General features: G+C 35.5%; 1 protein-coding gene across 10 annotated transcripts in view; it reads right to left on the reverse strand.

The window, feature by feature from the left end:
- LOC139965076 (uncharacterized) overlaps positions 1–14,261 on the reverse strand; it is a 122,803-nt gene that overhangs the window by 66,618 nt on the left and 41,924 nt on the right. For all 10 annotated transcript variants that reach the window (XM_071967267.1, XM_071967270.1, XM_071967271.1 and 7 more), the window contains exons 5-6: positions 7,248–7,357; positions 602–730 (exon numbers count right to left, since the gene is read on the reverse strand). In XM_071967267.1, the coding sequence (XP_071823368.1) occupies positions 602–730; positions 7,248–7,357 (239 nt within the window). The remainder of the gene's footprint in view (positions 1–601; positions 731–7,247; positions 7,358–14,261) is intronic.

Here is a 14,261-nt window from a genome sequence, read left to right on the forward strand (position 1 = left end):
TGCAACTACTTCACAAATGGGAGCAAGGGATGGGAAGGGAAAGGGATTAAGAAAAACTTGATGCACTTGATAATTTACAGTTATGCATAGTTGCAAGATATGATACTTGTTGTACACATTTCTAACTACTATGAACATTTCACATGCAATGAACAAAAAGAGAGCTAACCTGCCTACATGAGCAAATTATTTTCAGAATATTGAATAAAAACAATTAGTCAATCACTGAGGTAACTTATTGGGACAAAACTGAATGTGATCTGAAGCACAAAAGCTGAGATGACACAGAACTGAAGAACAGTGACTGAGATGACACAGATCAGAAACACAGAGACTGAGATGACACAGATCTGAACCACAGAGACTGAGATGACACAGATCTGAACCACAGAGACTGAGATGACACAGATCTGAACCACAGAGACTGAGATGACACAGATCTGAACCACAGAGACTGAGATGACACAGATCTGAACCACAGAGACTGAGATGACACAGATCTGAACCACAGAGACTGAGATGACACAGATCTGAACCACAGAGACTGAGATGACACAGATCTGAAGCACAGAGACTGAGATGACACGGATGTAGTACGTACCTGTGTTGGTCTCCTCGTCAATGGTATCTGCTGATCCGTCTCTCTTGAAGGCGCCACCCTTCTTCAACAGTGGACTGAATGGATGGTCTACTCCACTGTCACTGTTATGTTCAGATTCAGAAGTACCAGCTGCAGGAGGACAAAGAGTTTGTGAAGAGAAAATGTCACGATCCTTCCATATACATATAGCAACATCAAATTTAACATGACCTGGAGGGATCAATTCACAGTACAAAAACGTACCAACCATGGAGGGTCATGTGACATGCTACCAGGTGCTTCTACCATATTATTTAACCCTTTGTCAGTTCAAAATGATAAGCGTTCTGAAGACACAGAATGCCAATATTACGGGCATTTATGAAAAATTTGAGTTTAATAACTTAGGTTTGGATGATAACATGGTTTCGATTTACCTTCCTCCTCACCAATAAGCTTGATTTGTATGGACCCTGGCTACCATCGGACATGTACTGTCAGAGTCTTATATAGATTCTTTACGTCAATCATATCATACGGGCTTGTTTATGTGCAAAAATGGCAAGGAGCCTTTATGTTGCTAAGGAGCAATGAATCCTGTCGTCTGCTTCTGTGTCTATGTACATTTGTGTACAGTCTTAATGAGCTATGTGCGTTCCCGATGCAGTGCGCTATTTTGAAAGAAAATGCTCAAAATAGCAAGTTTGGAATTGAAAATTGCGGTAAACATTGGAAAAGTGTACCACTGAGCTAGACTCTTTGTGTCTGTAGCTTCACTACGAATGTGGTTTTTATGAGATCATGACATTAGTTGTTGTAGAATATACATTCATGGATTACTATAATAGTTGCGTGCTACTTGATCCAGGTTAATGTATACGGCGATGTACAGTAAAACTATGTAAACCTTTATATTAAGCAAAGAACTAGAAGGAGAGACAACAAGTTCTGCATTTTCTGGTGATTGGAACAATATTGCCGTACTTGTTTGTGATTGTAATCATTGAAAATTTGTACACTGAGGACCTTTATTGATAACATTGATTGATTGATTAAGATTTGAAAAGTGAAGAAGATAAATGATGAGGATATTAAACAAAAATAATCCTCTCTGGTATTGTAATTAGTTCATTTATTGTATATGATGGTAAGGAAAGTAACAAATTGTTCTATAGAGAATATAAGCACAAAAAGGTGTAAATTGAATGAAAATGCCCAAAAATCTTAGAAGATACTAGCAAAGGACTTCAATTTCTTAACAATTATGAATAAGTACACTTTGAATATGCTACGTACAAGCATATTTCCAGAGTTATTTCCCATTCCACATCCAGTTAGTTTATGTTATATTGAAACCAGACATCTGCAGTCATTTTGCAATTAATTCAATGTTAGAAATGTTATCCATCTCTTCCATAATGAACATTAAGTAGTCACGTTTTTGCTATTACAAATTTCGTACGCCAGTGCACTATGACAGGGATAAAATTTTGGACCAGCTAAGAAAATTGAGGCACCTTAAAGTCTAACGCCATGCTTATAACTAAAAGTATTTTAAATCAGGATTAATTATGACCGAGCACAATTGTTTAAGCCCTCAGAAGGTTGAGGTACTTCAAATTTGTAGGGTCATATACCAAGAAAACTGCATACTTATATCAGCAAGCCACAGGATTAAATCTCATCTTATGAAAACCCAGCAAAACCGAAGAAATGACAAAGTACATGATCCACAGCAGCGAGCTTGGCTGCATCCTTCCCTCCAGGGATTCCCAAAAGATCAGAAGAAACACTTCACAACCTTCTCTCCAAGGAAAACTGCCAAGTCAGTAGCCTTGACTAGTTCCCATTTTATTTCCTGCACAATGGTTTGTTTTTGCAAATACTTTATGAAAATGAGGCATACAGAGGGGCTTAAGGGGCATCAGGGACATCATTCATCTGACTTTGATATCCAAATCTGATATGAAATATGGATTTAAGCTGTAAGCATTGACGGAGTTATCTACGTGCTATGATTGAGATATGAACTAGCAGATACAGTATTGGCATATAAAAGTATTCTAAGGTTAAAGCTCAAATTGGTGATATGTTTAAGTCTAATCTATAATATATATATGAATGCACAAATGACTGTTAAAGTGATGTTGTCATGGAGATATATTTGCCTTCTTCATTGTGCTGTGCTTGGTTTGAAAACTGTTGGCAGTTTGATAGCCAATACAGAGTAGCTAGATGTTTATATCTGAGATAACATCACAGAACGAGAAAATAACAATGGTTTGCTCCAAGAGAAAACAAACAAACAGGGTGATAACAAATGTTAAGTTGTATATAATATGTAAAATGCTTTAAAATGCTCTCTGCCTTTGTCTGTATCTTTGAATATATACTTATACCTTACTTTATGGAAGAAATGTTCAATAATATAACTGCATGCTAATATGACAGAAGAGTTTGGAGGTAGAACATACAACCATCTCTAGTAGAAAGAAAAAAAACATGGTTGTACTAACGAAAAATATGTGTGCACTACTCCAGGAGTATCATATATATGAAGACAGTTGTATGGTATTGTATAGCATCTACAGTTGTTGTGAACACTACAAGAAAGTACCAGTGTAATAAAATCCAAGATATGAGATGGCAGATGTTATATAATATGAACACTAAGAATGAAACTGCGCAATTTCAAACATTTAAGAAAGGTTATCTCTGCCTTTGTCTGTATCTTTGAATATATACTTGAAGTTTTACAATATTTAAAGTGAAGTTAAAAAAACTCTCCATCCAAAGTAAATTTAAGTGTACTTGTGAATACAGTATATTCAAAGCTGTTGAATTTCCTCGAGGACAAAGTTGCAAATGAAGGGGGCCATTAAAAAGGGTATAGAGGCCATGGAGAGTACTAAAGATGTTCTTGTATTTAATGAGGGTAACATTAGGTAAAGTGTTAAAAGCTTTTGAAGGTACTGTACTGTAAGAGGACAATTGGCACCATTACCTTGACGATGAATGACAGAAATTAGACATGTTTAAGTAGACTTAAAAGGAAGTCTGTCTGAACTGAAGAAGACTTTAGGGTTAAAAGGGAGCAGCTTTAGGGCCATGTGCAGAAGCATCTGGAGTTATTGACATTTAGGATTTATCCAGACAGTGATTCACATGGTTTATAGGATGACATCACAAAAATTGGCAAGAGTTGCTATGAGTTCGTGGAATTCTTGAACCTGATCTTTACCCCCGGAAAGCCAATAAACTATTTAAATTTCTGTCAATAGAATTTGAAAAAAAAGCAAACTTTATAGACCTGTGTCAATTTGCTCTGTTTGTAGATATATAGCATGTAGTCACAACTTGTTTCACAAGTTTTTGTGTGTCGTTTTCTTGTAATTTGCATGAGCGAGATCTCATCTCACATTTTATAGTTTCTCATTTAAAAATATAGTTTCAAAACAACAACCATTTGACAATAACAGTCTGTAAGTATAATAACTGTGTGAAGTGGATCATATTAATGTATATTCCAAAACTTACTGGTTTGGATATTTACTTTGTTCCTCGCTTACCTGTCTCCCCACAACCTTAGCACTCTCGTTCTACCGTGCCTTGAATGAACTGGCAACCTTTCAAAACACTGTGTGCCCTTTATGACTGGCCCCTCCGGTCAATGTCCTTCCTTCTCATTCTATAGAACAAGAGTGCTAAGGTTATGGGGAGACAGGTAAGTGAGAAGCAAAGTAAATACTCTGAGACTCTGAAATAGATCCTTTACGCAGGAATATTTTACGGTGGAATCCTCCATTTAATCATTGTGGCTATGATTCTCTAATCAAATCCTTGAAATATGAAGTTTGAAGTGCCATGACAAATGTATGTGTCAATATTACATTAAAAAAGTGGTTCAAATCTCCTGTTGATTTTAAAATTCTTTACTTCAGTTGCCCCCTCTTAAGTTTAGAATAAATTAATCTACATGGCTTCTGGGATGCTGATGGGATCTCTGAACATTTGCACTTATCAGGAAGTTAAAAAACTGTTTCTTATAGTTTTTATGCTCAGCAAACATGCTGAGACCATCACGCATAGTAAAGTCCTCGAAGTGCATATATAGCCAAGCAAAGTTTATTCAAGGGTTAAAAATTTGCATGATATGTTTACCAGTGGAAATGTCTGTTAAACAACTTGTCTTGATGCAGAAACACAACCTCTCGGGAAATCAAGATGTGAGCAAAGGCAAACGTTTGTAAGGTATAAGTGAAGTGACATTTGATAACATTAATTGTCAACAGAGGGGCACTAGTGGGGTAAACGAGATAGGTAGTGGGCATTAAAGCACTAAGTCAATCATAAATGAGAAATAATATATGTTTTGCCCTTTCAGGTAAATAAGCAAATATGTTTGACTCTTACAATAATCATCTTTATTGCAATATATATAGTGAGTATGAATTGGTTTGCTTTGCCAGATATGTGAGTATGTTTATGTGATGGGTAGTAGCATACTATTGTCTTCCATGTTATGAGTAATGATATAGGGTGTGCCCATCCAGCTAATGAGTATTAATGTATGTTATACTATTCCAGTTAAGTAGTGAGTATGAATTGGTTTGCTCTGCCAGATATGTGAGTATGTGTATGTGATGGGTTGTAGCATACTTTTGTCTTCCATGTAATGAGTAATGATAAAGTGTTTGTCCATCCAGGTAATGAGTATTAATGTATGTTATACTATTCCAGTTAAGTAGTGAGTATGAATTGGTTTGCTCTGCCAGATATGTGAGTATGTGTATGTGATGGGTTGTAGCATACTTTTGTCTTCCATGTAATGAGTAATGATAAAGTGTTTGTCCATCCAGGTAATGAGTATTAATGTATGTTATCATAAGATCATAAGGATTAGCATATGTTTTGCCTTCGCATGCAATAAGCATTAACATAGTTGCAAGATATAAATTGCACTGAGTTTTCATTCAACTGGCTGTGCACCACAGTAACTTTGCAGCTTTACAAAGTGCACCAAGCAAATTTGAAAGGAAAACGAAGTAGTTTTACCCAAAGTGAGAGTAAACACACACACATATATGACAGACAATAGGAACTGTGTTATCAGCGTTCATAACATGGTACGTGTAGATCTCTGTTTCCGGCAGATGCTTTAAAACTGTTTCCTAGTGCAAATATAATTGATGAGGTTGTGGACAATTTTTTTAAGCCCTTATCAGTTTTATGACATTTTTCACGTAAGTTATAAGCTTGGGCACCTACAGTAATTTCCTTGATCATGAGGCACTGCAGTTGTTGCCATGTAGGAAAGGATAATATTTAAGGGCATGTATTATACAGCACCCAGGTAGATTAGGTGTCAACATATCATTCCAGCCTTGCTCTATTACACCTGCAGCAGTATTAACAATGTTTAATTTACCTATTAATAATTCCAGGTAATCAGTACTAATAAACTTTTTGCTCATCCAGGTATAGAGACAAGCCTCTGTGGATTCCACGAATTGACCTTCACACCTCTAATATTCTTGACACATAGATCACCTTGTCACCTAGCAGATCATGAGCACATAACATTTGAATTCAAGAGGTACTTTCAATAACAAATCCAACCTGGGGCTAATATTTCTATTCTTTCTGTAGTATAGATTGGATTCTAAAAGCAGTCTGAATGATAGCATGTGAAGAGACTTTAAAAGTCAGGTACTGGAATATAGAGGGAGGTGCTTTATCATATCAATACTGGACATGAATAATTCCTATACCAATGATTGGTCTGTCAAATTATCCACCTTTTAGATGCTGGAAGCTAGGGGATAGGAGAGGGGGCTTAAGATGTTAAAACCACCAAGGGAGTAGTAATCGTGGAGGGACATCCCCTCCCAGGTGACAAAATTCTGGTAAAACGCAAAGAGCTTAGATGTAAAATAGTGTTATATTTTGCAACTTTTGAAACCATGTTGTTCAGGTTGTACCCATATACAAAGTTATACATATGTACATTTACACTAGGAATTTATGTAATATTCTGCCTGCCAGGGGGAGGGGGGAGAGAGGGGGGGAGAAGGAGGGTTGAGCATCTGGATATTTTTCTGGGTGATTAGGCCTCCCCACCCAAAAGTATACTTGTTTGGACCCCTGATATCATTGTAGAGAATTATTCCTGTTGTGTTATTTTGTGTACTTTGTATCATTACACTGACAAAGCATTGTCCAACATCACTGCAGGCTGTTACCATAGTTACCAAGCCCAGGTGTATACTAATTATCCTACCTTATGGAAGGTTACCTTTTATGAACAAAATCAAGAATCTATAGTGCTACTGTAGTTTGCAAAAAACGGTGTGAAATATTATAAACTTGCATGCTGTAAATACATTTGAAATTGCTAATAACAGGGAGGATAGGATTAATTAACATACCAAAGGAAAAATGTTTGCTTAATTGTCAAAGGAAAGATAGTAGATTAATCTACAAACAGTCAAACACCACACCCAGCAATAGAATCTGAACAACTAAATAAACTTCAACATTTTTCATTCTGAAAACACTATAAGCAAAAAAAGGTTAAATGCATGATCATAATGTGTTTTATTTATAAAAGATATTTGTGTTAAGTATTCCAAAGTGAACAAACGTTCCACTTCATTAAACTGCTTACATTCACTTTGTCTCTTGTAGAGTGATCGGACAACCTTTGCACTTCCGAATCGTCTGAATTTGGCTTTCATCTCATCGTAGTACCATTGACAAGCACGCTCTTGTAGCTCTCTGAGAAATCGGAAAGAAAAGACAGGACATCGTCACTTGAAGCTTAAACCACGACAAAGAAAGATGAGAGAGACTTGAGAGGAGAGAATGCAGGGGACAATGTCCTCTGAATGAATCAATGCAACATTACTTCAATGTCCTCTGAATGAATCAATGCAACATATTACTTCTCTGCTACTTTTGTTACAGCAATTCTGCATGTTAGCAAGGCAAGGGCATAATTTAATGTTCAAATTTTAAAGTTTTGAAGTCTCTGAATTCTGTCTCATATAATGATACCATATGGTTCTTATGTACAAAAACTGCTATACATTATTACATTTGTATAGTAACTTGTGCATTATGCAATATACTGTTACTGTAATATCAGATAAATTTTTCCCTGGCAGGCCTTCAAGGTGTAACCAAATCAAAGGATAAACAATGTGTTACACAGAACAGGTAAAACACATTGAACAAGATAAACACATTGGTCTCACTTCCTCTTCTCAATGATGTTTGCTTTGCCGGGATGCGATTTTTTGGGAATTTACATATTTTAATTGGATAAACAAATAAGTATTATAATCTGTATATACACATGGAAAAAAACATTAAAACTGTCTTTATTTCATTGTTTTGCACTGATTAAACTGATATAACTGAAATCATCTCTGATGAAGTCTTTCATTTAATCGCACCATATAGTATGCCAACATACATCAAACATGTGAATTATTTTTCATATATATATATATATAACATCACAGATTTTTGTTGTTCTCTTCCAAAATAAACCATTACAACAATTAATATCTCAACAACAAAAGAAAGTATGAAGCTGGATGTTGCAATGTCCAATGTGCATTAATAATTTCACAGGTTCTGTATACATTTACTGTTTTTAATGCATACTGTACAATACAAATTCCAAAACTTTCGCGTTTTCTACCGGAGGCTCTAGTCTTCCTCTCTGTGCTAAGGTTGTGACAAGACAGGTAAACGAGGAACAAAATAATCTTACCGGGGGAGAGGGTGAGGGAGAGGGAGGGGGAGAGGGAGGGGGAGGGAGAAGGGGTTTGATATTGATGCATGACCTGTCTCCTCATAACTGGAGCACTTAGCTAAGATTTCATTCAGATGAAACTCCAAATGGAAAATACACTTTCCTAGGCTCTTTAGGTGAATGAGAAGGAAGGTAGTCAATGAGTTGCTGGATGGAGGAAGATATAGTGCTGAGGTTTTGAGGAGACAGGTAAGCAAGGAAGCAAAGTAACTTTTTGTTATTTACTTTAAAACAATGATGACTGACAAACCCAGCAGCATTTACAAACAATAATTGCAAAAGAGAAATTCCATGTAAAGTACAATGATCATTGGAATAGGTCAAAATAAAGTTAAAAGAAAAATGTCATATAACTGCCTGTTTTTGTATTACCTTGTATTAAAAGGTACAAGTTTAAAACTAACTCTACTGTCTGGAAAGTTGATTCTATATCCTTGATGAAAAGTCTCGGATTACATATCTTTCTAGAATCCAGAGTGTGGGGCAGTACTTAAGTACAATGAAATGGCCTAGAGAATCGAGCAGTACTCCATCATGTCTGATTGGTCTGGTACTGTTGATGTAATTAACACCAAGTACAAAAATACTCAGGAAGAACCTGATCGACAGCTGATCAAGAACCTTTTAAATGAACTAACTGTTAAAGAGATGAAACTGTTCATATCATTCTCCTCGGTTTACTAAGAGGAGGAAATGGTAAGTGGTCAATTTGTCATTTGAAAGAGGAAGGCTGTGCACAGGTTAAACGTTCACTATTCAACGCCATAGGTAACGGCTGAATGTATCTTACCAGTAGGAATATGATAAACTCAGCATGGCAACTCAATCTGCAGTTTATCATGCACAACAATATCTACGCTCTTGCCATAAAAATTGAAGGAGAAAAAAATACGGGTGGCTCATTGGCATATTAAAATGAGATGCATTTATAATAATACATACACATAAGATTATTGGGCTCAAAAAGGTGATTTCTCACTCTTGAATTTTAGTGAAGTTTCCTAACTTACTATTATTGTATTTACAACATTTTTTCAAACTGGACCGTAAATGCCCTTTGACCTCTACAGAATACATTTCTTGGAACTCAATAAGGAATTTTATTGATTCCTTCAAAATTCTCAGTTCATTCAAGCTTGACCTTTGTAGTTATTGTGGATGCAAAGATTTCAGGCTATCCCCTGTTGACTTAACATGACCTTTGACCTTCACAAAAAGAATAGAGTTATTGTATTCAATAAAGAGGATTTACATATCGAGTATGAAGTTCATCCACAGTGTAAAGATTGTTACATGTAACTCTTTGAGAAGGGCTATAGTCTTTATTTATTTTTCCATATAAAGCCAGAGTAACTTTCCACGTCCAAAACTGACATCACAAAGCTAGTGGTATCAGTCAGAAGCCATACCGTAGTTATGTAAATAATGTACGCAATGAAAGTTGGTAACTGTAAACCTGTATTCTTGATGAATACCTACTCGTAAATATACAAATATATGTATACATATGTACATATATTTATAAATATATATATACTGTATATATATATATATATACACAAGTCAAGGTAAGTGCAGGTGTTCTTTCCTAACATATTTCCATTGCTTGAAAGGTATGTGCTAATCGCTAATCGTGAAGGACGTATTCTTTGAAGCATATCATCTATCAAATGCCGCGTCTGATAAAGAATGTTTGGAAGAAATGATCTGGTCGGAACTAAGTTGGTGACCAGCTCAGAACCTCAATATATTCTTTATCATTCTGACTTAGAAAGCACTTTCAAATTCAACAATATCGAGTTATGTAATATCTTCTCTGTCATAGCAAGAATAAGAATGAAAAAAAATTGTCAATTGAAATTAAGTCACAAGGACATATTTCCCTATGAACTATGTCCTCCTCCTATACACTCATTGCAATTGTCCCATGTACATAGTACTACAATTACTGCATAGAGCAGCTGCTTCATACATTTGCAACATTATAAGTACTGTTGGGCCTCTGCAGTGACTACTTGCTATGGTTTAAGTGTATGCATTCTACTGCAGTGGATGTGCTGCATATGATATGAATTATTTATAGTTTTTTTTTCTCTCTTCTTCTGCTGATGAAACACAGCGTCAAGCAACATTGACTATTGTGTAGTCTATACTTCTTTCATGTGTGGAATATTTATTGTTGAAAGTTGGAAATTAGAAAAGCTGAGAACACTATCAATAATTCATGTCATGTAGTCAGTACACCTAAAGGACACAATTATTGGATGCAGACTGGCAACTGGCAAACATCAACGCTGCAACGATCAAGACATTTACTGTACCTTCTTAATGTCTTTTTTTCAGTCTCTTCATAATATTAGTATGTTAATTACTAGATTTAAGATATTAAATAGAAGCATGAAAGCATCCAAATATTGAATTTACTATCAGTAGTGTGGATGTGTAATCATTTGCTGTTTACCTTATGTATCCATCAAAGGAAGGATCTATTGAGTTATATATATATATATATTTATTTTTTTATCTCTGTTTAACCTACTCAATCATTCTCCAACTACAGTGTACATGTATATATTATGAAGGTTTAATCATCATAATGTATTGACTGCTGTATGTTTCAAGTTGAATGAAACATTAATATCTATTGCTTCTCAGAAATGAAAAATCTTACTGCATATATAATTAGTTATCAATATTGTCTGAAAAAGAGTACAAATTTGGCTTTTGTCAATCATATTCCCTGCAAAAGTTTACCAATTTTATGAAACATAGTCATTCCTGCTTTGTTTTTACTTCTGTGCTACATAGCTGCACTCAGTTTATTATTTATCATTAACAGCAAACTTATCAATGTATCATATTTCAAGGATAAATCTTGAAAGGATTAGTTTTAGTGAAGAAAGAAAAAAAGCCTGTGGAGAACATTTTCCCTGATGTGACAGACCACTATAATAACTCTTCTGTATGTCATAGACTAATGAATGCTTCATCTGGCAAATATGAATCATCCTAGATAGTCTATGGATAGTCTATAGATAGTCTTTGGATATTCTATGGATAGTCTGTTGAGTCTATGGATAGTCTATGAATAGTCTATAGATAGTCTATGGATAGTCTATAGATAGTCTTTGGATATTCTATGGATAGTCTGTTGAGTCTATGGATAGTCTATGAATAGTCTATAGATAGTCTATGGATAGTCTATAGAGCACACAAACACATTAATGAGATAAGGTTTCCAACTATAACAGTGTCAAACATTTTAGTCTTCTTTAAAGTATCATACTCTTTGCCCCCAGAATTATTGCTGATGCGTTTGGTTATAAATGCTTCAAAAGGATGCCTACATCATAGCTGTTTTGAAGAAAATATGGCAAATGCCACTGTAGTACTTAAGTTAGGATTTCTGATAGGACTCTCAATTAAAGTTAAATTCTGTTTAAGTATGGCCGATCTGGCTATCCATGCTTACTGTTTTGCCTTACTGGGTTTGTTGGGATTCAGTGTATGTATGTATATATTAGCAGTAATAGTGAGATCCCCACAAAGACAGACCAGATATTAACTTTTTTTTCCAATGAAACCTTGCCCTTCAATCAAGTGTTTAGAATGGCAAAGCTAGCTCTACTTAATGTATGGCAACAAGTTATGTGGAACAAGTGAAGGATATCAGTGGCCATAAAGATGTCAGATATCCCGCCACGATACTCCAGATGTCAGATAGCCAGCCACAATACTCCAGTTATTTCCCCAACCTGTCATTTCATTGGTTTAATATGAATAACTCATGGCTAGGCATTAAGTGCTAAATTGGAAACAAGCGAACTATTTGTGTTTATAGCATGACACAACAAATCCTGATTGATCTAATGGCAGATGCTAGGGAAAGATAATATTTTCTATACTTAGTTCATAATAAATTTATAACCATGTTGGGTTCAGTTATTTCAAGTTGTGACAGTTTACAGTAGTTTTAATACAATAGATCTGTTTTAACATCCTTGAAGACTATATGAACAACGAAATACTACTTTCCTTGTTGTATTCGTAGTCTACATCAAGCTTGTACAGTGACTGCACAATTAATTGTCATTCATGTTTCGCTTTGGTTTATTAGCTGTGCATTGCTTGACCCTCTATTTTAGCTATAACAGCTCTAGTACTGTATGTTCCTAGTTCTGTAAAGACTTTAATATTTGATTAGTAAAACAGTACTTTGCCTTTTGTATTTGACTGTACATCCGACAGTTCAGTGATTGCACATTTGTCACGTTACAGTCCATGTTTAGTCTTTTCTTTTGGTTTTGGTATATAACCCCTGGCAGCAGTTGCACAGCAACATGTTGTTGAGCTGAACACCCACCCACAGGGAGTCACATCCAGCTATGACGTAGTCTAGCCTATCTTGCTTCCTAGCTTTATGTTTTGCCAATTTCAAATCAATACATGTCATCGCTCTGTCTCATTACTGCGGCTGTCTGGCATCTTCCTGCGGCTAAGTTTTGATTAAGTGCCTTTATAAGCATCCCTTAAATATGATTGAACATTGATTTATTGTATGTTAATATGTGCTGTGTATATAGATATCTAACCATGATTCGGTGTACACTGTGAACTTATCATATACAAGGAAGGATGCAGTCTTGACAAAAAGTAATTTCAAAATAATTAAAAATTTTGAGTAATATATTGCACATTAATTTCAGAGTTAGAATTTACTAACATCCTTCTGGTTTCTACTCAAATTTAATTTGATAGCATGTTGATGACCACTAGCTACCATGGCTATATTCCTTGGAAGGGAATGAGTTAATCCTAAGATGCGGCTGGCATATATTGAGCATGTCATCGTGATAGTCCTGTTATAAATTGCAGTGCTGTACGGTAGAATGTAATAAATGTCCATATTATCTGTGCAAAACAAGTTTTAAGCTGGACGTAAACTATGTAGTTTACACACTGTCACATTGACAGAAATGTTAAGGTCGAAGTAAAATATGTCCTTTGTTTGGCATATCTGCCCTCCCTTAAATACCTCCAAAATTTATATTTTGTGTTTGATTTCTGGCTCTAGGTAAAGGAATCTACACCATGAAAATGATGTTTTATGATGATTTAGGAGTGTTAGCTCAGCGGTTAACGCCGGTATACCTTTAATTCAATCATAAGGTTCCGAGTTTGAGTCACTGCAAGATTAGTGTATGTCGTCCAGTTACAGAGTTGTTGACAATTGACAATTCATAATCATGGACGTTAAATATGAATCAAAGAGACTGACTTCGGTTAGCTTGCGGCTTTGATAAGCCAATGAGGCTTCTTTGCGAGTTCCTGCTTGCAGGAGGATCTAACATAAAATACATACATGACACGTGTGTGAGTGCATGTGCACATGCCACATGTGCACTTGCCACATGTGCACATGCCACATGTGCACATGCCACATGTGTATGTGCGTGCGTGTGCATATGATGCCTTGGCTAATCTAACAAGATTTTACTTAGCTGTTTGGAAGAGATTCATGTTGATCATATTTCTATTACTGTACATAACTACTGTAAGAGATTATGATGGCTGGTTTCACCTTTAAATTGAAATAGCTTTAACCAGTGGTCCAGTGTAGTGCAATTTTGCATTCCATGTAATTGTTTACCACTTATATATACCAATGATATGATATGAACACAGTAATTAGTTGCCACAATGCAAACTACAGTATGAAACTTTACATCAATCAGTATCTTATATCACTGGCCTCTATAATGAAACAAACCAATAAAATAATGCCTCTATTTATCTAGAATTATTTGCCAATATGCTGTAAAGCTCATATTACCCATTTGTACTGGAGGAGAGCCTCAT

Source organism: Apostichopus japonicus, chromosome 23 (genome assembly GCF_037975245.1).
Source record: "Apostichopus japonicus isolate 1M-3 chromosome 23, ASM3797524v1, whole genome shotgun sequence".
Taxonomy (NCBI): Eukaryota; Metazoa; Echinodermata; class Holothuroidea; order Aspidochirotida; family Stichopodidae; genus Apostichopus; species Apostichopus japonicus.